Source organism: Bombus affinis, unplaced genomic scaffold (assembly GCF_024516045.1).
Source record: "Bombus affinis isolate iyBomAffi1 unplaced genomic scaffold, iyBomAffi1.2 ctg00000059.1, whole genome shotgun sequence".
NCBI classification, from domain to species: domain Eukaryota; kingdom Metazoa; phylum Arthropoda; class Insecta; order Hymenoptera; family Apidae; genus Bombus; species Bombus affinis.
In genome coordinates, this window is record NW_026108820.1 from 1,281,965 (window position 1) to 1,309,133 (window position 27,169).

General features: G+C 39.9%; 2 protein-coding genes across 3 annotated transcripts; both read left to right on the forward strand.

Annotated features, from left to right (window-relative positions):
• Nucleotides 1–882: 882 nt before the first annotated feature.
• On the forward strand, nt 883–6,567 carry LOC126926821 (uncharacterized). The gene is made up of 3 exons (XM_050743210.1): nt 883–1,019; nt 6,046–6,294; nt 6,367–6,567. Exons 1-3 carry the CDS (start codon nt 891–893, stop codon nt 6,436–6,438), a joined length of 450 nt encoding a protein of 149 aa, XP_050599167.1. The 5' UTR covers nt 883–890; the 3' UTR covers nt 6,439–6,567.
• Nucleotides 6,568–6,704: 137 nt separating this feature from the next.
• On the forward strand, nt 6,705–13,935 carry LOC126926774 (histone lysine acetyltransferase CREBBP-like). Of its 2 annotated transcripts, none has more exons than XM_050743113.1 (7): nt 6,705–6,959; nt 7,038–7,157; nt 7,239–7,540; nt 7,819–8,229; nt 8,314–8,629; nt 8,720–9,134; nt 9,228–13,935. In XM_050743113.1, exons 1-7 carry the CDS (start codon nt 6,768–6,770, stop codon nt 9,701–9,703), a joined length of 2,232 nt encoding a protein of 743 aa, XP_050599070.1. In that variant the 5' UTR covers nt 6,705–6,767; the 3' UTR covers nt 9,704–13,935. The 2 variants fall into 2 exon arrangements, with proteins under 2 accessions (XP_050599070.1, XP_050599071.1); XM_050743114.1 differs by having other exon boundaries at nt 8,317–8,629.
• Nucleotides 13,936–27,169: the final 13,234 nt, after the last annotated feature.

Genomic DNA, 27,169 nt, shown 5'->3' on the forward strand with positions numbered 1-27,169 from the left:
GAATCTTCATTTAGATTAACCATTGTTGTTATACGATATGCATGATATTTACTGGTACCGATATGATTACAGTACCGATATGGTACAGAGTTTGACAAGTAACCGTGGCAATTAGATACTCGAGATGCCAATGACAATGATCTTAGGTTCAATAACGAATCCACGGTCAAAGGGATAACAAATACGTCTTCTTCCAAAGTCTAAGTCGTACTGAGCTTACTTGTCCACAATTCAAGTGTAACTCAACTTACTTGTCTACGATATAAGTAGAACTCAACTTACTTGTCTACAGTATAAGTAGAACTCCCTCAGTCCAAATGGAACTGCACTTATATACTCGTCTCTGTACCCCTCGGGTCAACTATATTTTTAAGGAGATCTATACAATTACTCCATAGCTTTGTTAGGTAAAAACGTCCATGCCATGACCGTGGCTACGTTTAGCGACCAGTTGTGTCACTTCGAGCCCAAGCCTACTGTCATAAATCTCGGGTAAACATAGTCGGATTAAATCATAAACAACTACTTCTGAGTTTTATTATTTAAGTGCAGCTATAATAAAAAGTCTAGACTAAAGTATTGGGGGTCTTCCCAAAAATTCCAAAAGAAAGGCCCCGATGTCCTTTTATCTCCAACATGTATATAGGAGAAATGAAATAGTATAGTAATTTTTTAATTGCACACTAAATTAGTATTAAATTCCATACGATATTTTCAAAGATCTTGTATCTTTGAATCTATCAGATTTGTTTTTAGATACAAAAGAAAATTAATAAAAATGTGACTTAAATTTATTCATTCTTTTGTACTGTTCGATCGTTCTCCACTATGATACGGTTTCAACGAAGAAACGTTTTATTTATGTTCAAGTGAGAGTTTTCTAAATCAAGATGAGAAGCCCGAATGTGAATGTGACGGCAAACTATGGCGAGCTTCAAATCGTCATAGAGGAAAGCACATCGGGCGAAGAGGAAGAGGAAGGGCGAAGGAACGAGTCGCCTCCGCGTGGCATGGATAATGTATGTTTTTTTTTCTTTTTATTTATTAGAATATTTACAATCAATTCTCGTTGAGAATTTTCAGTAACTTAGTTTGGCGTGATACAATGACATGGATTATAATAGTTTTATATTGTTGGTTCTAGTAGAAACTAAGGATTTAATCTAGAGGGTATTTTCTTTTTAGTCTGCGGATCTGGTCCGTCGTGTCCAGTAGTTGGCTGACTAGTGGGTTGTGGTGGTTGTTGACTCTTGTGTTATATCTGCTTCTGAACTTGTGTATTTCATCTTTGACTGTAGGTATCTTGAGGTCGCGGTGGATTGTTTCGTTGGTAACATACCAGGGTGCATTTAATAGGGATCTCAGCGTTTTCGATTGGAAGCGTTGGAGTATTTCAATGTTGGAGTTACTTGCTGTTCCCCATAGTTGGATTCCGTAGGTCCAGACAGGTTTTATTACGGCCTTGTAGAGGGTTATTTTGTTCTGTATGTTTAGTTTGGAGCGTCGGCCCGTGAGCCAATAGAATTTTCTTAGTTTTTCCTTTAATTGCTTTGATTTCTCTGAGATATGTTTTTTCCAAGTTAGCCTCCTGTCCAGGGTCATGCCCAGGTATTTTACGGAGTCCTTGCTTGGGATTATTGTGTTGTTAATGGTGACCTGGGGGCAGGTTTGTTTTCGGAGCGTGAAGGTTACATGAGAGGATTTTTTTTCGTTTATTTTGAAGCCCCATTTTTGGAACCACTTTTCCATGGAGTCGAGACTTCGCTGGAGAGTGGATGAGGCAATTGTCGGGTCTGCGTGGGTAGCTAATAGTGCTGTATCGTCGGCAAATGTTGCTATTGTTACCTCGTTTGATATAGGTAAGTCGGCAGTGTAGATGGAGAACAGTAGGGGTCCGAGGACACTACCTTGGGGTATGCCGGATTCTATTGGGAATGTTACGGAAGAGGCGCCTAGGCATTTAACTATGAATTGTCTGTTGGTTAGGTAGGATTTTAAGATGGAGTAGTATGGATGGGGTAGGATCTTTTTGATCTTGTAGAGTAGCCCCTCATGCCATACTTTGTCGAATGCCTGTTGGATGTCTAAGAATACCGCTGAACAGTATTTTTTCTTTTCAAGGGTTTGGCTGATCATGTGGGTTATGCGGTGTATTTGCTCTACTGTTGAGTGTTGTTTTCGGAAGCCGAATTGGTGGTCTGAGAGTGTTTTCAATTCTTCTAGGAGTGGGAGGAGACGATTCGTGAGCATCCTCTCGAATAGTTTAGACAGGGTAGGTAAAAGACTGATTGGGCGATAGGAGGTGGTTTCATATATTGGTTTACCGGGTTTAGGGATGAGGGTGATTAGTGAGATTTTCCAAGCCTTGGGAAAGTGTTGAAGGCGGAGGATAGCGTTAAAGATTGATGCGACGAGTGCAATCCCCTTTATGGGAAATTCCTTGATTGCTTTATTTCCTATTAGGTCGTGACCTGCTGCTTTCTTGGGGTTTAGGCGACTGATTGCTTCTATAATCTCTGCAGAAGTGAAGGGCTCAATAGGAGGGGACATTTGGAAGGGAATGTGCAGGTATTCGGTAACGTCTGCAGCAGCTACGGAGGAATGGGGTTTGAATACTTCAGACAAGTGTTTGGCAAATAGGTTGGCTTTTTCTATAGGTCTACGCGCCCATCCGCCTTGCGGGCGGCGGATTGGAGGTATTATTTGTGGGGGGCGCGTGAGTTTCCTGGAGGCCTTCCATAGTGAGTAGTTGGAGTCGGCTGTGGGGGACAAGCTGGCGAGATATTTGTGAAAACAGTCATTATTGTAGTTTTTTATGGTTTTGGATAGTTTTCTAGTTGCGTTGTTTAGTTTGCGTTTGTCCTCCGGTGTTCTATGGGTCTGCCATACTCTTCTTAGTCTACGTTTTTCTGCTATTTTTTTTAATATGTACTGGGGATATTCGTGTTTGCTGATGGACGTTATTGCCGGTGTGGAGAAGCGGATAGCGTTTATTATGCTCGTGTTTAGGTATTCCGTGGCTGCTTCGATTTCTTCGTTGGTTTTTAGTGAAGTTGAGGCTGAAGTTGTGTGTGTGAAGATTTCTCTAAAGAGCTGCCAGTTGGTGTGTTGGTTATGAATGGAGCCATTAGGTGTATTCTCGATGATAGTTGAACTGACTGTTACTATCACGGGGGAATGATCAGAGGAGAGATCAGCCGAGGAATTGATTTGGACGTGTCTTGACGAGATATTTTTAGTTATGATGAAATCAAGGAGATCGGGTATTTTGTTTGTGTCTGTGGGCCAGTGTGTGGGTTCGTATGTGGTAAGGTAGTTGAGGTTATTGGTTATTATGCTGTTGAGGAGGTTTTTACCTCTTACTGTAACTAGTCTGCTGCCCCATTGGGTGTGTTTGGCGTTGTAGTCTCCTCCGGCTATGAATCTATTGCCCAGGGTGTCCAGGAAGTTGTCGAAGTCTTCTTTGGCGATGGAGTGTCTGGGAGGGCAGTATACAGCTGAAGTGGTGATTGTACCATGACAGTCTTCTATTGCTACGTTTGTTGCTTGGAGGTAGTCTTTCTGGAATGGTGGAAGTTCGTAGTGCTTGATGTTTGATTTGATTATGATTCCGGTGCCGCCGTGGGCCTTTCCGCTGGGGTGTTGTGTGTGGTAGAAGTTGTAGCCGTGTATTTTGACGTAGTTTTTGTCGGTGAAGTGGGTTTCGGATATGAGCATCACATCGATTTGCTGTTGTTTTAAGAATAGTTCTAGTTCAAATTTGTGCTGAGCTAGACCGTTGGCGTTCCACAGAGCTATTCGCATTGGTTTTATTTTGCTTCTGTGCGTATGAATTTGTCCATGAAGAGTGTGAGTAGTGACAGCAAGTTGTTAATTTGCTCAGTTTGCTTCTCGATAAGTTTTTCGAGTCTGGTAAAGTTGTCTGTGTTTTGTGGGGTGGGAATTCTATTTTCTGTGTGTACAATGTGTGTTTTCGAGTTGTTTACGTTTCCTTGCGTTGCCTGCGCATAGGATACTGTTGGTGTAGTGAGTTTTTGGGGTTTAGGTTCTTGTATGGTTATGTCCTTGGGTCTCAGTTTTGGATACACTATATTATGTAGTGTTTGTAGGCTGAGCATCCTTTGTAGTTCGCAGGATGCTCTCCTTGACAGTGGATACACTTGGCGGGGGTTTCCGGGGATTTAGTGCATTGGTCAGTGGGGTGATTACCTGCACATTTTACGCACCGGAAGTTGTGATTGCAGTATTTCTGCCTGTGGCCGTACCTTTGGCACCTCTTGCATTGTATTATTTCTTTCTTTACAAGAGGTGGCTCGAACTTAACTATGGAGTTCATCCGCCGATTGATGTTGTAGATTTCTTTGTTGTTTGTTTTTTGTTTTAAGTCTATAAAAAATAAGGATAGTGGGTTTTTTGTGATTCTATGCCTAATGTTACTGATGTTAGTTACTTCGTGGCCGTGATTTGACAATTCGCATTTTAGTTCGTCTAGATCGACTGAGTGATGGATATTGCGTAGCACCACTCGAAATGGTCTTTCTTGTTTGAGCTGGTATGTGTGGAATTTAGCGTTTAACGTTTTTAATAGCTTGGTTAACTTTCTATAGGCGTCTGGGTGGGTCGGCAGTATTTTCACGTGGTTGTTGTTAATCTTTAACTTGTAGTCCTCTTTGCTGATGTCTTTTTCGATAGTCTTAATCATTGACTGTATGTCGATTACGTCGTTAATGAATATCGGTGGGGGAGGGGGAATTCTTTGAGTATGGAGATTATTTACCTTTTCGGTTGTAATCATGGAGTCTTCCGTGGACTCCAGTATTGAAAATCTATTGTAGGTGGTCACCTGGCTGGCTGATGGTTTAGTTTGACTCTTGTTTACATTTGTCTTGGTTGGTTCGAGCTTTCGTTTTTTCGTGTGATGGTCGTTTACCAGGATAGATGTGTTGCCCTCTTGCCACGGGGGAGGAAAAATGGCGGTGTTATAATTTAGCTCCGGGGAGCCTGTTGGGAATGATAGAGCCATCATCGAGCTAGTTAATTCAGTGTGAAAGAACTAGTCGAGAGGCTGTTAACCCCTGGCTAGGTTAGTTGGATTCGCTTTCGACAGATGGGCGTCACGTGGAATTTTGTGAACTTCACAGGGCACTGGACACACGTCTGCACGTCTCGGCACTCAGCAGCAAATGGATGGTCACGTGCTGCTTTGTGAACATTGCCGGGCACTGGACACACGTCTGCACGCCTCGGCACTCACGAACGAACCGGATAATGTATGTGATAATGTATTTTTAGTGTATCCTGTCAGCTTAACAAAACATAACGTTGTTCAACGTATGCATAATATATTTAAAGAAAAAGATTGATCGTACTTTCTGATCTGAAAAAATAGCTCTGTTTATACATTATACATTGTACATGTGTATGGGAATTAACTAGTGTCTATATAGTTTCACACTGACAAAATAGTTTCGAGTTACTTAAAAATAGTTGCTTGATTCAAGCAACTGTACGCGTTAACAAAATAGTTTCAAGTAACTTGAAAATAGTTGCTTGATTCAGGTAACTTGACCAATCTGAATCATCATAAAAACTTGGAAGGATATTTCAAGCAAAATTACAGATTCACATTGGTAAAATAATAGGTTCACATTGACAAAATGGTTTCGAATTGCTTGAATTCAAATCGTTTGACGAAGCAACATGACTAATCTGAATAGTTTAATTGTCATCTTTATCCAAGACTCGCATAGTCAATCGAGCCATTCGGAAATCACATTGACCAACTCCAAAATTGAAAAGTAGAGAAAAGTAATTACAAGTATCGCAAGTGGTGAGACAATATGCGATAAAAGTGAAAAGATGAGCGTGGCGTTAAACTCTAAGGAACTAGAGGTTTTGTGAGAATCAATCGTGTACTTGGACGATGAAATTGCGAAATTATGAGATTGTCCAAAGATGAAGTTGGTCAATTTGACTTTCGCCAGGCTCGATCGTCACTACGACAGTTCTCGCGTATCGAAACTATCTTGATGTTTGTGTGGACAGGTGAGACGAATGAGCGATCGTGGCGGAGAAGGATCGGGACATTCGGTCGTTACGATGGAAACAGAGTTACCGACTTTGTTTGGCCGTCGCGAATCAGTCGCCTGTTTTCCTTTTGGAGGCGTGACGAGGATATTACCAAATCGTCGAGACCCAGCGTCCAGAATGTCCGCACCACCGAGCGGTAGAAGAAATACGCACTATCTTCGGTTGGACATTATGGACGACATCGCATACCTAAGAGCGAGGGAGGTAAGGATCTTTCGTTTATTTTTGTTGAAGTGGTCACCACTTCTAGGAAAACTCCACATCTGGTCTTTTTAGCTTTCTCAAGCGCTGAAGCCATCGACAGCATATAGACAAAGGAATAGCAGGGAGGCAGACCCAATACGGTAGACAGGCGACGTTGGCTTCGGGGTTCTCAGTCATAAAGTAACACTGCTAGCGTGCGGATCTGGACCAGCTCAAATTGTATTCCTGTATTTCATTATTAAGTCAAATATATACTTTGTATCTTACACTTTATCCACACGTTTTTCTCTCTTCTCAACAGGTTATGGGCCCAGGGCCATATATAATATAATGGGATGTAATATTAGCAGTAAGTATTTAGGATTAATTTATATTTATTATTTTTTTTAATAATCGAATCGTATTCTTACGTTTGAAAATAATGCACGTTTTAGCCTATTCAAGATCCTGATCCAGTTATTAATTGTGACCTTATGGATGGCCGCGATGCTTTCCTTACAATGGCTAGAGAAAGACATTATGAATTCTCTTCCTTAAGGCGCGCGAAATTTAGTTCTATGTCTATGCTATACGAATTGCACAATCAAGGTCAAGACAAGTTTGTCTATACTTGCAATAATTGTAAGAGCCATGTAGAAACAAGATATCATTGTACGGTTTGTGATGTAAGTATTAAAACAATCATCTGTAAACATGTATCATCCAATTTTCAAACAATCTAATGTTATTATTTATTATGCTAGGATTTTGATCTGTGTATAAGCTGTAAAGAAAAAGACGGTCATCCTCATCATATGGAAAAACTTGGTTTAGATTTGGATGATGGTTCATCGCCGGCCGATGCTAAACAAGCTAATCCACAGGTAAAAATATATTTTTATTAACTGAATATATTAATAATTTTGCTATGAATATTTATAATAAATATTTTTATTTTATAATAGGAGGCGCGTAAACTTTCAATTCAAAGATGTATTCAATCGTTGGTGCACGCGTGCCAATGTAGAGATGCTAACTGTCGTTTAACAAGTTGTCAAAGGATGAAGAGAGTAGTAACGCATACTAAAGTTTGCAAACGAAAAACGAACGGTGGCTGTCCAATCTGTAAACAATTAATAGCGTTGTGCTGTTATCATGCTAAACACTGCCAAGAGACTAAATGTCTTGTTCCATTCTGTTCGAACATCAAACATAAGCTGAAACAACAACAGCTTCAACAGCGGCTACAGCAAGCGCAGTTGTTAAGGTAAATACGTCAGTAGTAGTGGTAGTAGTAGTAGCAGTAGTAGTAGTAGTAGTAGTAGTAGCAGTAGCAGTAGTAGTAGTAGTAGTAGTAGTAGTAGTAGTAATAGTAGTAGTAGTAGTAATAGTAATAATAATAATAATAATAATAATAATAATAATAATAATAATAATAATAACAACAGCAGCAACGTTAGAATAATAATTTCCAAAGATAACTAGGTGTATGTATATCCTATGTATATAAGTTAGGTGTATATCTTTCTTTTTAATGTGTTTCAGGAGACGAATGGCTGCAATGAATAGCAGACCCACAGGTCCAGTGGGAGCGATGCAATCCGGACAACAGAGTTCAAATGTTACTATGACCACAGGTGTTGCTATGAAACCAGGTGTCAGTCCTACCAATTTACCTTCGCCACATCAACCTGGAATAGGATTGAAACCTGGAACTCAAACGCCACCTGCTCACGTTCTCCAAGTTGTTAAGCAAGTACAAGAAGAAGCTGCACGGCAACAAGTACCGCATGGTTATGGTAAAGTAACGCCAGGTGGTGGAGTTGGTGCTGGAGTTGGCGTAGGAGGACAAACAGGTGGCGTAATGCCACCACCTCCTATGCAACGTCCATTGCCTGTACAAATGCCAAATCCTGGCGGTACACATCTTATTCCAATGGATCAATGGACAGCAAGGTGAGTTATTGAATATAATAATTAAAATACCGTACACATATATGTATATAAAAAGAGGTATTAAAGCTACACCTTTATTTACAGTAGGTATCAGCCAAGTGCACTGATGCAACAGAATCCTGGTTTGAGACAGCAAACGCCGCAACAGTTAATGCAACAGCAGCAACAACATCAAGGGCAGCCAGCAATAGCTATGGGAGGACAGATGCCTAGGCAAGCTGGAGTTCTCGGTGGTCCGGTTAATCAAGTTGGTCCTCAAACTCAAAGCAACATGCACAAGCATGTATTGCAGCAACTTATGCAAACTCTAAAGAATCCCCATACTCCTGAACAACAAAACCAAATACTTCAAATACTCAAAAGCAATCCACCGATTATGGCTGCTTTTATCAAACAACGGGTATGACGATTAATTTCTTCTATATTATTTGTCTGCTGACATTTTCGATTTTAATAATTTCTATTACCATATAATTTTTTAAATTAATAGGCACTCGCTCTAAATCAACAACAAAGTGGTCAATACGGTGGAGGAGTGGGCGGACCTTTGGGTCCTAATCAGCCGCAGCAACAACCTGCTCTGCAGCATATAATGTCTCAGCAGCAGCAGCACCACCACCACCACCACCACCAACAACAACAACAACAGCAAGGCAGAATGCAAATACAGGCAATGCTAAATCAACAGCAGCAACAACAGCAGCAACAGCAGCAACCTGTTCAACAGCAACCACCACAATGGTATAAACAGCAAATGCTAGTATTGCAAAGGCACCAGCACCCGTCGCAGCAGCAACAACACCCGCAGCAGCAGCAACAGCAGCAGCAACAACAACAACAACAATTTACACAACCACCAGCACCGCCTTACGGTCAACAGCGACCTATAAGGCCGCCCCTTCTCGGTAAGAATTATTTAATTCTGGAGAAAACGAGATTCGTCGAGCCGCTTGGTTCGTGGTCTAACGCTTGCCACGATTCCGCGTATTCTTCTCCAGGTTATGGTGGCTTTAGCGAACAAGGATACGGTCAACCTGGCTTAAAACCAACACCACCTCCGGTACCTTCTCCGCAAGGTGTGATGGGGCCTCCAGGGATTTCTGTACAGCAACAATTAATGCAGTCCGTTCGATCTCCACCGCCAATTCGTTCTCCTCAACCAAATCCTTCCCCACGACCGGTTCCTTCTCCACGTAATCAGCCAGTTCCTTCTCCTCGATCAGGGCCGGTGCCATCGCCTCATCATCATCCACCTCATGGTACACCAACACATTCACCGGCTCATGAACTCGGTGGGCCAAGTGAAATGATGCTTTCGCAGCTGAGTGGTGGAACTGGTGCACCGACTGGTCACCCGGGTACCATGCCACATCATCCATCTCCAGCTCCACCACCCACTAGTGGCACAGACTCGAGTGAAGTGACGCCCATGACGCCACAAGATCAACTTTCAAAATTTGTCGAAGGATTGTAGTGACTATTAGTGAAGTCGGTTAACACGAGTGACTATGTTAGTGGGCGAACGATGATCTTGCATCGTATGTCAACCGTTTAGAAAGAACGGTCGCTGTTCCACCTCTCTGTCATGAGAACAGAGAGAGTAACTTCCATCCGTTCTGCGTTCCTAGCTTCGTGGAGATCAGGTACAACTACTTACGTCCGGTACACTGACCAAGTGCTGATGTTCAGAGACGGGTCAGAGTACCACTGGTGCGACCAAATTAATCCCGGATGACGCGTTTCCTTTTTCTATCTCCGAGTTAAGGTGCAGGAGCGATACAGCGTGTTGTGGTGCTGCTTAGATGCTCCGCGAAGATTCTACAGCTGGCTCAATGGACACTTGAACTTACGTTATTGTATTCTCGTATCTCAACCTCGGCTCCCCAATTGCGAACCAGTGGAACGACGAGAAACAATTAATTTGAAACTATACACACATGAAATCAAGAGAGACTATTAATACTTTATCCCCTAATACACATACATATACAAAAGAAACACACACTATGTCTCTGCCCAAACTTTTATTCCCCTTACACATGACTTTTTCATCTATATCACCTTCCCTCGCTGCTGCTCGTGCAGGCTGAGTGAAATCGTACAAATGTGTTGTGTATACTTAACGTTAATTAATAATTAATAGTTCAAATATTATTAGCGTAGCGATTATATGCAGTTATTATATACCACTATTATTATTATCGTGACAAGATGCAAAGTATATAACAAGAAAAAAAAACGAACTGTATGAAAATGGAAAGATATTGAAAAAGAAATCAACAACATTGTATGTAAGGAAGGGAGAAAAGAATTTAGTGGAAAGTTAAGTAATGTTAACTTAGGTTAATTTGTTATTAAGAGATCGCAACGGTTGCCGAAGGTTGTGCCGAAACCTTAGCACCATTAAATTTTATGGATCATTCTGAAATTAACCTTCAAAATAATCTGCTAAATTGTCCTATGGGAAAGAAACCTAATAACAGGACAGGCGAGACAACGCGGATTAACGGTGTCGCAACCAAAAAGTAGAAATTCACAAGCTTATTAATGGGAGGATTTATAAATCGTGTTAATTTTGACAACAAAAGTTTTTCAAACCGAGGGTCCAACATGTACAGTTCAATCAAAATATGTAGCTACGAAGCGTAATCGAAAAGGACCCTCGCATGAAAATCGTTCTGTACATACTATACTATTATTACGATAATAATAACGATTATTATTAATTTCCCTGTCTATTATGAATTTATTATTATTATTATTATTGCTATTATATATAATTCTTATTGATTCTTAATTATTATAATTACTATTATTACTCTACTACTACTACTATTATTATTAATAATATTATTTTTATTATTATTCTTCTTCTTATTATTACCATTATTACTATTAATATTATCACGAAAGAAAAATTCAAAACATATAAGTATAGTGTTAATATTCGGGAAAAAAGCGAGAAAGGGATCCACACACACGCGTTATAATTATAATAGGATATCTCTGTGCACGATAAACCCGAGAAACGGAAATACAAATACAGATACAAGTACACATACATACCGAAGTATGTGACTATGCCAGTGCTGTATCATAGTAAACTGTAAGTGTAACTTTTCCTCTCTCTTTTTTCTTCGATACCTATTTAAATGACTAGTTGGTAACGAATGATGCGTGAAGGTGTACTTCTGAAGTCCGTTTCGTCGGATATTTTTTAAATACACGATGTACAATGTAGCCACCATGTAACCAAGCTATAACCGATTTAATCATAATCAGAATCATTAATGGCACATGCAACCGGTGTAAGATTCATATTTAAACGTGGCGTTTCCGTCGACGAAAGCGCGGTCCGATTCGAAACAAAAAGCCAGAGAAATCATGACCCGTTTGAGAGACACGTTACCTCTTGAAAAATGTATTTGACTCATTCTGATACATTTATCATCAGATATATCTATATACATATAACATCGTACATTTCCATTTGTCTTATATACATCGGTACCCTTTGAATTCGTTATAAAAGAAGGCAAAAAGCATTTTTCTTTTTTTTTTATAAAAATAAAGAAAGAATCTAACGAACGATTGGCGAATGTTTTTTGCCTTGAAAATTTTAATCGCGGGGTTGGACGGGGGTAAGTTTAACGAGAATGGTTCGTTTAAGATAACCGGTTTTCTTTCACTCAATTAAGTTCCAAATTCGAAAGATCGCTTTTTGTTATTTTTAGACTATTTTAAATTCTTTTATAAATCGGTTAATGTGAATCGTCAATCGATTCCGAAACATTCCTTTTGTTATGTATTCTCTTTCTCGCCCTTTCTTTCCTCCATCCACCGGTTTTTCTCTACGTCCTTCGTCCCTCGGACTAGTTTTATAGAAAGAACGTCGTAGATTCGTCTTTCCAAGATCGTCATATAAAAGGACAAAAAGAAAGAGAAAAAAAGATAATTATGTAGAATTATGTGATAGCAGTTAAATCGAGCGGGTCAACTATAAATCGGTTGAGAAACAAATCTTGTCGTGCGTCTGAAATTTCTAAAAGTGAGATGAAAACGATAAGAAACAGAGTAATACAAAGAACAAAAAATAACAATCTACGAAATGCGGATGGTTATCGACTGTAGATTTAAGTAAACGATTTTACTAGTAAAAAGAATAAACGTAACGACGAAGACCCAAAAGTATTTGGCTTAGTATGGCTGTGTTTAGGGCAGTGTTGTAAATCTGAAAGTGGTATACCTTTTTTGGTAGTAAACTCTTTAAGAGCGAACAATCGAACGCTATTGTGTACCAATCCGACGATCGCGATCTACACGAGTCATTTTATCGTTTGATTTTATTAATAATTAATTACTAACGAAGATGACACAATTGCTAAGAATCGGCGTTCATTTGCGAACGAATCGTAAAAATACGATATGTGATGGGTGTGTGTGTGTGCAACAGATATAAAGAAAAATGAGTTTTCTCTTTCTGAAGATAGTTCGAGCACATAATTGCGAGTGTAAAAATGGGTCTTAGTGTGTTCGAACATCGAGAAAGAGATGGATTGTAGATTCGCGAAAGATTACTTCCGTAGATGATAAAAAATAAAAAGAAAGAAACGAATGAAACAGAAGCGGTTTGCACGTCGGATTTGTTGGCACGTCAGCGTTCGTGGACAATTTATTATTGTAACGAAAAGTGAACGATACAACACTATATATATATTATATATGTACTATATATACTATATATGTATTACATATATTATATATATATACTATATGTATTATATATATATAATATATATACTATATATGTATTATACGATTTGTTTTTCTTTTTATATTATCAAACACAATATAGGTCGCGGTTATATCATGATGGAGTAAACGTTAATTAATTAATTAATTAATTAATTAATTATTCGATAGACGATAATTGCAAACAAAACTATGGAATATAATTATTATTATTACGCTATTATTATTGAAATACCAACTATAGAGTACTACTTTTTATTATGACATTTCGTAACTAGTGAATTGATTATCTAATTAAAGATTAATGAGACGCAAGTGTAACATTTATCCCCCTCGCTCCTCCCAGGTAAAAAAAGAAAGAACTCACACCGTTCTTCATCCCAGTCTCTTTTTCTTTTCCTAAGGAAAAAAGTCTCGAGAGGGACAATGAGAATTTTCTCTCGATACAGCCCCTCGAATCCTGATCCAACACTGCATCGGTCACGATAAATGTACAATATTTAATATAATGCGCTTTCCTTTATTTATTTTTGTCGGTGGGATTCACGTCGTTCTCGCTAAACGAGACAAACGGAAATGGAAAGAAAAGATACTGTCACCGTCGCCATTCAGATACCTTTTTGTATCCCCTGGTGTAAAGACCGTTCGCAGAGTGACTTCGGAAAAACTTTAGTTAACGTCTTGTTTGCCCCCGTGTTCGCTATTCATTTTGTAAACGCGTTTTGTAAAATATATATGTTCGGTTTAGATGTGTGAAAGTTAGCCTCACGATATCCACTCGGAGAGGGGAAAGTGAATTTAGGTTTTTGCTACAGTTTTGTACTCTTGGACGTAAAAAAGACTTCGTTTTTCTCTTAACGATTTGTAACGTAGATAAGAATACTGTATGTTGATGTTCATGAATATTTAACCGAATATTGTTATATTATTATTAAAAAAGAAGTTTTAAAAATACATTCCATTTTTATTTTTCTCTCAGCTCAGGTTATATATGTACATACGTGTATCGAAAGACCAAAATCCTTCTTAAGAAGTATTTCTTATCGATAGTATTTATATAATCGCGAAAGAGTTACTAAGAAAGAAACGAATTATTTTTATCTTATCTTCCGAACAGAGACGGATCTTCTTATCCGTATACATCGAAACACTTTGAATTCTTTGTCACATTGCGCGTGTATCCCTTAATAAAGTACATATTTCAATACTCACAATGTGAACAACTAAAGTTTTTCTGTTAACTCTGTTATATTTGCCACTTTACTTGCTCTCACTTGCTACTACTCGTCTGTTCAGTAACTTCGCTTCGAACAATCGTTCGATTTTAATGTTTGTATATTTATTTAAAATTATTCGTTTCTCACCACGTGCACGATATATGGTCTCTTTCTAACTTTTTTCGAAACTTAGCCTCTTCTTACGTATCATTCGTATATTTTACACGATATTTGTACATAGAATTTCATTAACAAGATATAGCATTCAAACGCGTATGTACCCTTGTCTCGACCTGTCGACAAGTTGTACGGATTTTCAATTAGACGAGGACTTATATTTTAGTTCCATCGGATGGCAGAAAAATAAAGAAAAAGGAAGAACCAAAGTACAGTGCGACCTTCTGGCTTTCAAGGACTCCTAGGTTTTCACTGTCTTAACTTAAAATGGGACTAAAGTATGCAACGAACGCAACGCGTGTTTTCCTTCTATTTTCTCACCCTATTTATTCTTCTTGCGTTCGCCGAATCTCCTTTCCTTAGGTGTAAGGACTAATCATTTATCCGATTACAGCGCATAACGTAACAACGTAAACGAAACTGGCACGTAAGAATTATACATATACGTGTATATATTTATACATACTTACCATTAACACAATATGAAAAATCTGACGAAATAAAGTTTACGTATAATTATTTGAATACTGGACATTGTACCTGTGTGCTCTCAGACACCTTTCTCGCGATCATTTCACGTTTCAACTTCTGAATCCTGTCACGATCTGTGGATTCCCGTTCGAGCGCAGTCTTATTTATACATAACATGTCGTTCGTTTCGTTGTCCTTTGTGTACACAAACGTATTTAGATGTACATTTCTTGCAAAAAGTTGTTCGCGAGGATTCGTCAATATTCTAAAAGTCAGTAATGAAGGCAGTATGATGGTAACACATCGAATTAAATCAAATCGGAACACAGGCTTTTGTACGATTTCGTGAGGATTTCCGTTCCCTTCGTTTGACCGAAGTCCGAAGTGATTGCTGCCCGTCAGTTCTTCCGCCTTATCTATCGTTTTCAGCGACGAATCCTTGTTGAACGATATCGTTGGACGGATAACAAAAGTAGGAAGTTCAGAGTCCCCATTCAGATCTATATGTACTAAGTTTACACGTACGATATGTTTATATTATCGCTTATATATAAACATATATAATATATATAAATATATATAATATATAAATATGTATGTGATATATATATTATATCATATTCTATATACATATTGTACACACATATACAGGTACACGTGATACACGTGTAACGATATTACAATATTACATTATATTATACTACAGGATGGGAGGGGATGGACCGGGAGGGGAGGGGAGGGGTGTTCTGTGGGATTAGTATAGTATTCGTATATCTATTTACATATTTACATATTTACACTTAATTCAGTGGGCGTTGCCGTTTTGTGGTTCTTTATCTTGTTTTTTGTTATGGGTTCCGTATCCACCAATATTTTTTTGTGTTCTTTCTGTGTTTGTCTTCTGTATCCTTTTGGGAGAGGGCCATGTTGTATCTCCACCTAGTGTCTGCAGTACGGCTATCTAGGTTTTCCTCGTATTGAATAGATTTCATTCCTATTTTCCTTTGCATATGATAAATTATGGGTATGTTGTTTTGGTCTTGGAGATAGTTTCTTTCGTCTAGGTATAGAAAGGCTTCGGGGGGGATGTAGCCTGTTAACAGAGTGTTTTTGAAGTATGCGTCGTTTGCGTATAAGCCGAAGATTAGGCTGTTTTCTTTGATCTTCGCGGCTTGCGAGAAGTGATTTCTCGTTAGTTTTAGGATGTGACAGTCGATGCGGTGGATGTTGGCTAAGTCGTATATTTTTTTGTTTTTTACGTATTTTCTGTATCCGCTGTGTTCAGATCTGTAAATGCTCAGGTAAGCTCTGATGCATTTTCTTTCAAATATACGAATTTTTTCCATTATTGACGCTGGTATGTTGTACCATATTGGACAGCCCTAGGTTATAATGGGTCTTATTAGCGATTGGTAGCACATGATTTTTACTTTGCTATCGAGAAGTCTGGAATAAAACAGCCTTTTTGTATTCCAAAAAGCTTTGCTGGCTTTGGAGAGTTGGATTTCGATGTGTTGCTTGTAATTTAGTTTTTCATCTATGTTTATTCCTAGGTATTTTACGCAATTTTTGTGTGGTATGAGGTTCTCTTCGTTTGCTTTTTCTTTTAGGCGGAATTTCCTGATTTGTTCCCTTTCTGCTGGGCCGATTTTGCTTGTCATGGGTCTGAATAGTATGGTTTCGCATTTGCTTGCGTTAATTTTTAGTTTCCATGTATGATAGTAATCGCTGATTTTGTTAAAGAGTTCTTGCAGTTCTGTTCTTATCGTTTTGGTTTTGCGGCCTGTTACGTAGATGATTAGGTCATCCGCGAAGGCTATGGAGCGTTTATGTGTGGATGTGTTGAGGTTAAAGAGGTTTAGTAAGTCGTTATTGTAGATGCTGAAGAGTAGCGGGGAATTTACTGTTCCTTGTTGCAGGCCGTTCTCTATGGAGAATTCTTTGCTTGAAGTGTGCGAGCCGTCGGTCATTATGAACGTTTTGTTTGTTATCATGTCCCATACTATTTTGATTAGGTATTCGGGGAAGTTCTTTTTAATTATTTTATAAATGAGCCCTGGGATCCAGACGGTGTCGAAGGCTTTTTCGATGTCTATTAGGCAGGCGGCTACTCGTTGATTTGCGTTAAGTGCCCAGCAGATATCCGACGTAAGTTTGTTTATTGCGTGGATTGTGGAGTGTTTGTGGCGGAAGCCGAATTGGTTTTCCGGGATTATCTTATTTTTTGAGCAGAAGGCTGCTAGGGGGTTGTTTATGATCATTTCGTATACTTTGCTTATGTTGGGGAGGAGGCTTATGGGTCGCAGGTTTGCAGGTGATGAGCCGTCTTTATTTTTTTTTTGTAATGGCTATGAGTTTGGCTTTTTTCCATTTTTGGGGGAAGTACGTGTTGTTTAGTGCGTTATTAAACAGTACTGTGTAGTACCATTTTATTTTGTTTGGTAGGCGTTTGAGCGAGATGTTTGGAATGCCATCGAAGCCGGCGGATTTTTTGTTGTTTAGCGTGGAGAAGATTGTACTTAGTTGATTGAAGTTTGTAAAGTAGTTTATTTCTGGGTCGGGCTGTTTGGGGTCGTCCGATGTGTTTTCGTTTGAGAATGTGCAGACTGTTTTGTTTAGCGCTATGTCTTGTTTTATTTTATTTTTTAGTATGTTTGTTTCGGCGATGATAATTCTGTTTAATTGTTCTCGGCCCATGTGTTCGTTTTGTGTGTGAGTTTTGGCGAAGTGGGTGCCGATAATGTCTAGTTTTTCCGTTGTTTTTGATATTATGAAGTTGCCCTCTGTGTCTTTGTTGGTGTTGTGTATCTCGATGCCTGCTTCTTGGATGAGGGAGGCTTTTTCTGGAGGCAGTTTGAGGGGCGGGATGGAGTTTTGTTCCTTTGGTCTGAAAATTTGATTTATCTGCGGGAACTTGCTAGCAGAGTCTTTTTGGAGATATTTTTTATTTTATTTGTCCAGTATTGATTTATAGAGTTTGCGAATTCTTGTTTTAGTTGTGATTTTATTTCGTGTAGCAGGTACTTTAGGAATTCTATGTCTTCTCTTTTGTCGTAAGAGTAGTTGTGTCTTAGGTTGTTTAATTTCGATAGTATGTAACTTTTATCTCGTTGTAGTTTTTTTATTTTATAGTTTATATATGGCTCGCAGGAGTCTTTTTTTTTTAAATGTCGGTACGGATTCTTGTATATGTTTTTCTATTTCGTCTATGAACGAGTCGATTTGTCTGTCTGTTTGGTTGACATTGTTGTAGATTTTTAGGTCGCAGTTCTGTTCGAGCAGGTTTTGGAACTTTTTCCAGTATGTCTTTTTATAGTTGAACCTGGGTGTTTCGGTCTGCGTTTCGAGTGTTAGGTAGTCGGATGTGTTTTTGCTTATCTGAAATACTATGGCGTTATGGTCGCTGTCGTAGTCTATGGTTTTGAGAGTGTTATTTGGTCGTAAGTTTTGGAATTTTATTCGGGCGTCTGCTAGGCATATGTCTAGGTAGGAGCGTCCTTTTGGGTAAGAGGGTAGCTCGGAGCCATAGAGGTTTGTTTTGTAGAAAATGCTTTTATTGTCTAGCCAGGTTCTGACGGAGTTTCCTCTCGTGTTGTTTGTTTCGCTTTTCCAGCTGGTATGTTTAGCGTTAAGGTCACCGGCTATTATGTAGTAGTTTTCCTGTTTGTCGAGCTGTAAAAGTTGGAAGAGATCGTCGAATTCGTCGTTAAATTGATTCTGGTTTCCGTGGGCTGCGTAGGCTGCGGAGATAAATAAGTTTTCCTTATTGTTTATTTTTATTTTTATGATCGTCGTCTCTAGGATTTTGAATTTTGTTATTTTGTCGTTTTGTATTGTTTTGAACTTCAGGGGGTTTTTTATGAGGATTGCCGTTCCTCCTCCTTGGGTAGCGTTTGGTCTGTCGTGTCTTATTATAGAGTAGTTTTTGTATTGCACTTTATGTCTATAGTTCAGTTTGGTTTCTGAGATAAGTACTATGTCGGGGGTTTCTTTCTTAATTAGTGTTAGCATGCTGTATCTTTTTTGGTTTGAGATTAGTGAGTTGGCGTTTATTGAGATGATTTTCAGATGTTTAACTTTTATCTGGTTTATTTTTTGCTGTGATTGGTGGACGGGTGGGATTTGGCTAATCTTCGTCTATATTTTCGATGATGTTGAAGATGGAATCGATTCTTTCTTCATGTGTATTTAGTGCTTTTTTTATTTCGTTTAGTTGTGTTTGTTGTTCGCTTAGAGCTTTTAGAATGCTTTTTTTGAAGTCTTCAATGACATTTATTATGCTTATTTGGGGTGAGTCTATTGTTGGGTTGGGGTTTCGTTTGACTTGTGCCGCTATGTTTGTTACTTGTGGGCTTGTCTCGTTTATACTTGTTCTTTGTTTTACTATGTCCGCGAATTTTAGCTCGGGGACGTACTTACGGCTTATTTTGGCGATTCTTTCGGCTTTTGCTGTTTTTGCCTTGGTGATTTTTTCATTAATCTTTTTGGGTAATTCGACGAGTTTTGGGCATCCTTTGTATGATGCAGGATGTCCGTAGTTTTTGCAGTTTACGCAGTAGATTTTTTCTTTGCTTATTGCTGCTTCTTTTTTTATTTTGCACTCGCCTGGCCCGTGCGGTTCAGTGCATTTTACACAGCGATAGTTTAGATTACAGTTTTGTGCTGTGTGGCCTATTCGCTGGCATTTGTAGCACTGCGTGATATCGTTTTTTTTAATTTTTTTCCATGCTATTTTTAGATAGTTAAGTCTGTTTATTTTTAGTAGGTTCCCAATGTTGCTATCGGGGGAGACTTGAATTATATAGATTGGGAGCAATGTGTTGTTCTCCCTTGATTTTCTTGTTGTGAATCGAGTCACTTTGGTGAAATTAACTTCTTCTATTTTCAGGGCTTTTAGGTCTTCTAGTATTTCCGCTTCTGTGTAGCTGTTTCCTAGCCCTTTTAGTAGGTACGTGTGGGGTTTTTGAGATTTTGGGGTATATGTGAAATAGGCCGTGTTGGCTGCGGTCAGTATTTTTTTTGCATTCGCGTAGTCATTTATGTTTTGAAGATAAAGCACGTGCTTACCTGAATGGATTCTTTTGATATGGAAATTCTTGATTTTGAGGGAATTTTCCATGAGTGCTATTGTGTCTTTTGGGTCTTGTAATGTTATGTTGATGGGGGGTGGCCTGGCCCCATTTGCTGATGTGGGGGGGTCTGCCTGGTCTTCAGCGGGGTGGCTGGGTGGCAGGCCCTTATGAGTTTGGTTTTTCAGTAATGTTGAAGGATGTGGTGTTGTTTTTTTTTGGCGGAGCGGCGGGGTGGGGGGGTGCTTGTCCGGACGGTATAGCTTTTGCTTGTGGTTATTGGTGACGTGTCCGGGAGAGTGGGCTGTCTGGTTGCCTTTTCCCTTAATACGTCGTTTTTTTTTTAATGTTTTCGATAATGGTTTCATGCGGTTGCGGTGTGCAGGGGTCTTGGGCTTGGAGGGCTTCGAATCTGTTTTTTAATGTGATTGCCATTGGTTGAGGTTGTGGGCTTCTTTTTTGTTTCATATTTTCGTTTTTATCGTCGTGCTCTTCTTGTGAGTCGCTTTCTTCTCCTTTTAAATTTTCTTGTTTTGTGTTTATTTTGTTCCTGGTTACCAGGTTTGGGGGCGGATTGAGTTTCCGCGTCTTTTGTGTAGCAGTTCTTATGCTGCTATCTTTAATTATTTGTTGTTTTTCTATTTTTCTTTTGATTCCTTTTTTTGACGAGCTTATGGCGGGTTCTGCCTCCTTGGTTTCGATTTCATTCCTTTCTTCTTCTATTTTTAAATTGTTTGTAGAGAGGTTGATGTTATCATTATTTTTTCACTGTTTAGCACTCTTTTTGTTTTTCTTTTTTTTTTTTTTTGCTCTCTCACTGTCTACTGTGCACTGTATAGCTTGCCGCGCTCACTGTTAGGGCCTACGCCTGTTTATCCCTTAGGGCCGAGAGGTCCGACCTGCTCGGAGGATTACGGTCAACTGAGAGTATGTACGTATGAAAGTGCAGAGAGTTTTTTTTTTTTTTTTTTTTTTTTTTTTTTTTTTATTTATTAGAATATTTACAATCAATTCTCGTTGAGAATTTTCAGTAACTTAATTTGGCGTGATACAATGACATGGATTATAATAGCTTTATATTGTTGATTCTAGTAGGACTAAGGGTTTAATCTAGTGGGTATTTTCTTTTTAGTCTGCGGATCTGGTCCGTCGTGTCCAGTAGTTGGGTGACTAGTGGGTTGTGGTGGTTGTTAACTCTTGTGCTATATCTGCTTCTGGACTTGTGTATTTCTTCTTTGACTGTAGGTATCTTGAGGTCTCGGTGGATTGTTTCATTGGTAACATACCAGGGTGCATTTAATAGGGATCTTAGCGTTTTCGATTGGAAGCGTTGGAGTATTTCAATGTTGGAGTTACTTGCTGTTCCCCATAGTTGGATTCCGTAGGTCCAGACAGGTTTTATTACGGCTTTGTAGAGGGTTATTTTGTTCTGTATGTTTAGTTTGGAGCGTCGGCCCGTGAGCCAATAGAATTTTCTTAGTTTTTCCTTTAGTTGCTTTGTTTTTTCGGAGATATGTTTTTTCCAAGTTAGTCTCCTGTCCAGGGTCATGCCCAGGTATCTTACGGAGTCCTTGCTTGGGATTATTGTGTTGTTAATGGTGACCTGGGGGCAGGTTTGTTTTCGGAGCGTGAAGGTTACATGGGAGGATTTTTTTTTCGTTTATTTTAAAACCCCATTTTTGGAACCACTTTTCCATGGAGTCGAGACTTCGCTGGAGAGTGGATGAGGCAATTGCCGGGTCTGCGTGGGTAGCTAATAGTGCTGTGTCGTCGGCAAATGTTGCTATTGTTACCTCGTTTGATATGGGTAAGTCGGCAGTGTAGATGGAGAATAGTAGGGGTCCGAGGACACTACCTTGCGGTATGCCGGATTCTATTGGGAATGTTGCGGAAGTGGCGCCTAGACATTTAACTATGAATTGTCTTTTGGTAAGGTAGGATTTTAAGATGGAGTAGTATGGGTGGGGTAGGATTTTTTTAAGCTTGTAGAGTAGCCCTTCATGCCATACTTTATCGAATGCCTGTTGGATGTCTAGGAATACGGCTGAGCAGTATTTTTTCTTTTCAAGGGTTTGGCTGATCATGTGGGTTATGCGGTGGATTTGCTCTACTGTTGAGTGTTGTTTTCGGAAGCCGAATTGGTGATCTGGGAGAGTTTTCAATTCTTCTAGGAGTGGAAGGAGACGATTCGTGAGCATCCTCTCGAATAGTTTAGACAGGGTAGGTAAGAGACTGATTGGGCGATAGGAGCTGGCTTCATATATTGGTTTACCGGGTTTGGGGATGAGGGTGATTAGTGAGATTTTCCACGCCTTAGGAAAGTGTTCTAGGCGGAGGATGGCGTTGAAGATTGATGCGATGAGTGCGATCCCTTTTATGGGGAGTTCCTTGATTGCTTTATTTCCTATTAGGTCGTGACCTGCTGCTTTCTTGGGGTTTAGGCGACTGATTGCTTCTATGATCTCTGCAGAAGTGAAGGGTTCAATAGGAGGGGACATTTGGAAGGGAGTGTGCAGGTATTCGGTGACGTCCGCTGCAGCTATGGAGGAATGGGGTTGGAATACTTCAGTCAGGTGTTCAGCAAATATGTTGGCTTTTTCTATAGGGCTACGCGCCCATCCACCCTGCGGGCGGCGGATTGGAGGTATTATTTGTGGGGGGCGCGTGAGTTTCCTGGATGCTTTCCATAGTGAGTAGTTTGAGTCGGCTGTGGGGGACAGGCTGGCGAGATATTTGTGAAAACGGTCGTTATTGTAGTTCTTTATGGTTTTGGATAGTTTTCTAGTTGCGTTGTTTAGTTTGCGTTTGTCCTCCGGTGTTCTATGGGTCTGCCATATCCTTCTTAGTCTACGTTTTTCTGCTATTTTTTTTAATATGTACTGGGGGTATTCGTGATTGCTGATGGACGTTTTTGCCGGTGTGGAGACGCGAATAGCGTTTATTATGCTCGCATTTAGGTATTCCGTGGCTGCTTCGATTTCGTCATTGGTTTTTAGTGAGGTTGAGGCTGAAGTTGTGCGGGTAAAGACTTCTCTAAAGAGCTGCCAGTTGGTGTGTTGGTTATGAATGGAGCCATTAGGTGTATTCTCGATGATGGTTGAACTGACTGTTACTATCACAGGGGAATGATCAGAGGAGAGATCGGCCGAGGAATTGATTTGGACGTGTCTTGGCGAGATATTTTTGGTTATGAAGAAATCAAGGAGATCGGGTATTTTGTTTGTGTCGGTGGGCCAGTGTGTGGGTTCGTATGTGGTAAGGTAGTTGAGGTTGTTGGTTATTATGCTGTTGAGGAGGTTTTTGCCTCTTACTGTAACCAGTCTGCTACCCCATTGGGTGTGTTTAGCATTGTAGTCTCCTCCGGCTATGAATCTATTGCCCAGGGTGTCCAGGAAGTAGTCGAAGTCTTCTTTGGCGATGGAATGTGTGGGAGGGCAGTATACAGCTGAAGTGGTGATTGTACCATGACAGTCTTCTATTGCTACGTTTGTTGCTTGGAGGTAGTCTTTCTGGAATTGTGGAAGTTCGTAGTGCTTAATGTTTGATTTGATTATGATTCCGGTGCCACCGTGGGCCTTTCCGCTGGGGTGTTGGGTATGGTAGAACTTGTGTCCGTTTATGTTCAGGTAGTTTTTGTCGGTGAAGTGGGTTTCAGATATGAGCATTATGTCGATTAGCTGGTGTTTTAGGAAGAGTTCTAGCTCAAGTTTGCGTTGCGCTAGACCATTGGCGTTCCACAGAGCTATGCGTCTTGGTTTTATTTTGTGTCTGGGCGTATTAATTTTTCCATTATGATTGTTAATAGCGATAGCAAATTGTTTATTTGCTCTGATTGTTTCTCTATTAGCTTTTCAAGTCTAGAGACGTTGTCTGTGTTAGGTGAGGTGGGGGCACTATTTTGGGGAGGATCCCTGTGGCTATTTGGTGTATTTTGAGTGCCTTGTACCGCTTGGGCATAGGAGTTTGAGGGAGTGGTGAGTTTGATAGGGCTGGGTGTTTGATTGGTTGGGGGGATTGGGATAACGGTGGATTTCGGCGAGCTGGGTGTTTGGTAATTTTCCTCTTTTGTTCTAAGTTTGGGGTATTTGCTTGAGTACAGAGTTTTGTAGGCTGAGCAGCCTTTGTAGTTGGCAGGATGATCACCTTGACAGTGGATGCACTTCGCTGGGGTTTCCGGTGATTTCCTGCACTGGTCGGTGGGGTGTGTACCTGCACATTTGACGCAGCGGAAGGTGTGGTTGCAGTATTTCTGTGTGTGCCCATATCTTTGGCACCTTTTGCATTGGACTATCTCCTTTTTGGTTTGCGGTGGTTCGAATTTAACGATGGCGTTCATTATGCGACTGATATTGTAGATTTCCTTGTTGTTTGGTTTCTGTTTTAAATCAATGAAAAATAGGGATAGCGGGTCTTTTGTGACTCTATGCCTTATGTTGCTGACATTGGTGACTTCGTGGCCGAGTTTCGATAGTTCTATTTTTAGTTCGTCGATGTCTGCGGAGTGGTGGATGTTTCGTAGCACCACCCGAAAAGGTCTTTCTTCTTTGAGTTGGTAGGTGTGGAAGTTGGCGTTCAGGGCCCTGAGTGTCTTGGTGAGCTTCCTGTAAGCTTCTGGATTCGTAGGCAGGATTTTTACCTGATTGTTGGTTATCTTCAGGTTATAGTCCTCCTTGGAGATATCTCTCTCTAAGGACTTGGTCATTGTCTGGATGTCGATGACATCGTTAATAAATATTGGTGGGGGAGGGGGGCGTCTCTGTGCGTGGTGGTTAAGTGGTGAGCCTGCGGTTTCCATGGCATCGTTGGTGGATTCCAAAATTGCGAACCTGTTGTGGGTGTTAATTTGCGTTGGTGGCTGTTCGTTCGAGTTTGTGTCTGCTGGTTCGGTTTTGCGTTTTTTCGCCTTATTGGCGTCGTTGGCACGGGGGGATCTGCAGAATTTCTGCCACGGGGGGAGTAGCGCGGGGTAGTGATGGGTTTGGACAGGCGAGCCTGGTCGTGATTGTTGGGCCATCATCGAGCTAGCTATTTCAATATGAATAACTAGTCGTGAGGCTATGCGGCAGGGATCGGGTTGGGGTTAGGTGCGTAGGCTTTTCTTCTCTCTGGCGGATAGGAAACACTTGGGAAGATAGGAGCACGTTGTGTTCACTTTCGACGGTTGGGCGACACGTGTTGTTTTGGAACTTCACTGGGCACTAGAGGCACGTCTGCACGCTTCGGCACTCGACAGCGAACTCCCTGTGCAGAGAGTGAAACTGAAAAACAACCTTTTATAACTAGCGAGAATGTGAGACAATTGAGAGATAGAGATAAGATCAAGCGAACCGATTTTTATGGTAACCCAGTAACGTACGTAGCGAAAAAATTACCAGTGGATTTTAACGAAACGATGAGATCCGAAAAGAAAGAAATTATGTGGCTAAAGAAAATATTTCTCGAATGCAAAATAGAGATATTTAAGTATACGCTATGTGTAGATAATACTAGTGTCGTAAAATTAATTAAGAATCCTGAATTCCATCAAAGAAGTAAGCATATTGATATAAGATACCACTTTTTGCGAGATTTATACAATAGAGGCGAAATTGATGTAACATATGTAACAAGCGAAGAGCAACTGGCAGATATATGTACAAAAGCGTTGCCAAAACCAAGATTTGAATATTTAAGACAAAAGTTAGGTTTGAAAAATAAAAAAGATGTTAAGAGGTAATTGCTTATAGAGATGTAGAGTTTTTAGGGAGGGTGTCGACGTGACTATCACTTCTAATATAAAAAAAAAAACTCTACATGATCTATTTAGTCTTCTCGTAGTTTTTTTAGTAATAAATTAATTTGAATGGAAAAGAGAAAGGCAGTTGGCAAATGTATTTGTGAACACATTGACAAAATCAAGGTTCAGATATTTACGACGAGAGTTAGAAAATATTCAGATATAATTGTTTGTTGGGATGTAGAGTTTTAGGGAGGGTGTTGAAGTGTTCACCACTTCTAGGAAAACTCCACATCTGGTCTTTTTAGCTTTCTCAAGCGCTGAAGCCATCGACAGCATATAAACAAAAGAATAGCAGGGAGGCAGACCATAAACGGTAGACAGGCGACGTTGGCTTCGGGGTTCTCAGTCATAAAGTAACACTGCTAGCGTGCGGATCTGGACCAGCTCAAATTGTATTCCTGTATTTCATTATTAAGTCAAATATATACTTTGTATCTTACACTTTATCCACGCGTTTTTCTCTCTTTATATACTGAATAACCTCAACAATTTTAGCCGTTCTATCTCCGCTAGTTTGCAGACTAAGAAGAACCGAGTTTAAAGTTGACGAACTTCTATACGATCGTGCGAAGTTAAGATTTGAAAGAACCAAATATTCGTTGCTCTCCAGGTATACAATTTTCATCGTATTATTTATTATTTTATTCTTTGTAACTTATAATTATTTACACATCATATCGTTCTTTATAACAATGTACGCATACGTGGATTCATCAATTACTTTTTTTTCTTCTTTTTTAGGTGGAGTTAGAACAATTATTAATTAGGCGAAAATTAACAGTTAAAATTACGGACGAATCGAGTCGCTATGGTTTTCATTCCTTGTTCGTCAGGAGCCTCGCTAAGGAAGCACGTCTTCGTCGGTGAAGCTTATAGCATGGTCGCGAAAAAGCTTATTTTTCAATTGGAATCATAAATTATTAAGCAATAACATAGAAATTTGCTTCATCCCGCGCTCAATCGCCAGGGACGTGTCGTAAACTCGGTATCTCCGCAGGGTAATTTGGAATTATATTACAGCGGTACAAGTTGCCGAACTTCCTCACCCGCACAGATATCGTGATCTTCTCGGAAAACTAACATCTCGTGTTAGTTCAAGTAGCGTCCCATCTTTGCCAGTAGAAGGCGCGCCAAGAGCACGTGAAAGGCTGGTCATGACACTCGCGGCATTCACACCTCGAACACAGAAAAAGATACTTGTTAACGTTCAAGCGGTTCAGATATTGTTCAATTTTCGCGCGACACAAACGTTGTTCAAACTTGGAACGCTACAGGCATTTTTCAACTCTGTTACGAGCAAACTTATACATATTCATTGAAGACATACGAAAGAATACGCGCTGTATTCGTTATCATGCGTTTTTTTTTATTAGAGTTCAGACTTTTATGGATCGTCATTATTGGAACAGCAAGCGTTCAGTTCTGTTCTTCCCTACGTACTCATAATCTTGGCTGATAACCGCCATTCGCTATAT

What these genes read in the sequence shown, in the direction of transcription:
- LOC126926821 (XM_050743210.1), top strand. Translation starts at nt 891, where the DNA reads ATGAGAAGCCCGAATGTGAATGTGACGGCAAACTATGGCGAGCTTCAA. An exon ending in CTCCGCGTGGCATGGATAAT is followed by an intron (nt 1,020 to 6,045) that starts GTATGTTTTTTT and finishes TTGTGTGGACAG; the next exon opens with GTGAGACGAATGAGCGATCG. An exon ending in CATACCTAAGAGCGAGGGAG is followed by an intron (nt 6,295 to 6,366) that starts GTAAGGATCTTT and finishes TGGTCTTTTTAG; the next exon opens with CTTTCTCAAGCGCTGAAGCC.
- LOC126926774 (XM_050743113.1), top strand. Translation starts at nt 6,768, where the DNA reads ATGGATGGCCGCGATGCTTTCCTTACAATGGCTAGAGAAAGACATTAT. An exon ending in CTAAACAAGCTAATCCACAG is followed by an intron (nt 7,158 to 7,238) that starts GTAAAAATATAT and finishes ATTTTATAATAG; the next exon opens with GAGGCGCGTAAACTTTCAAT. An exon ending in ATGGATCAATGGACAGCAAG is followed by an intron (nt 8,230 to 8,313) that starts GTGAGTTATTGA and finishes CTTTATTTACAG; the next exon opens with TAGGTATCAGCCAAGTGCAC.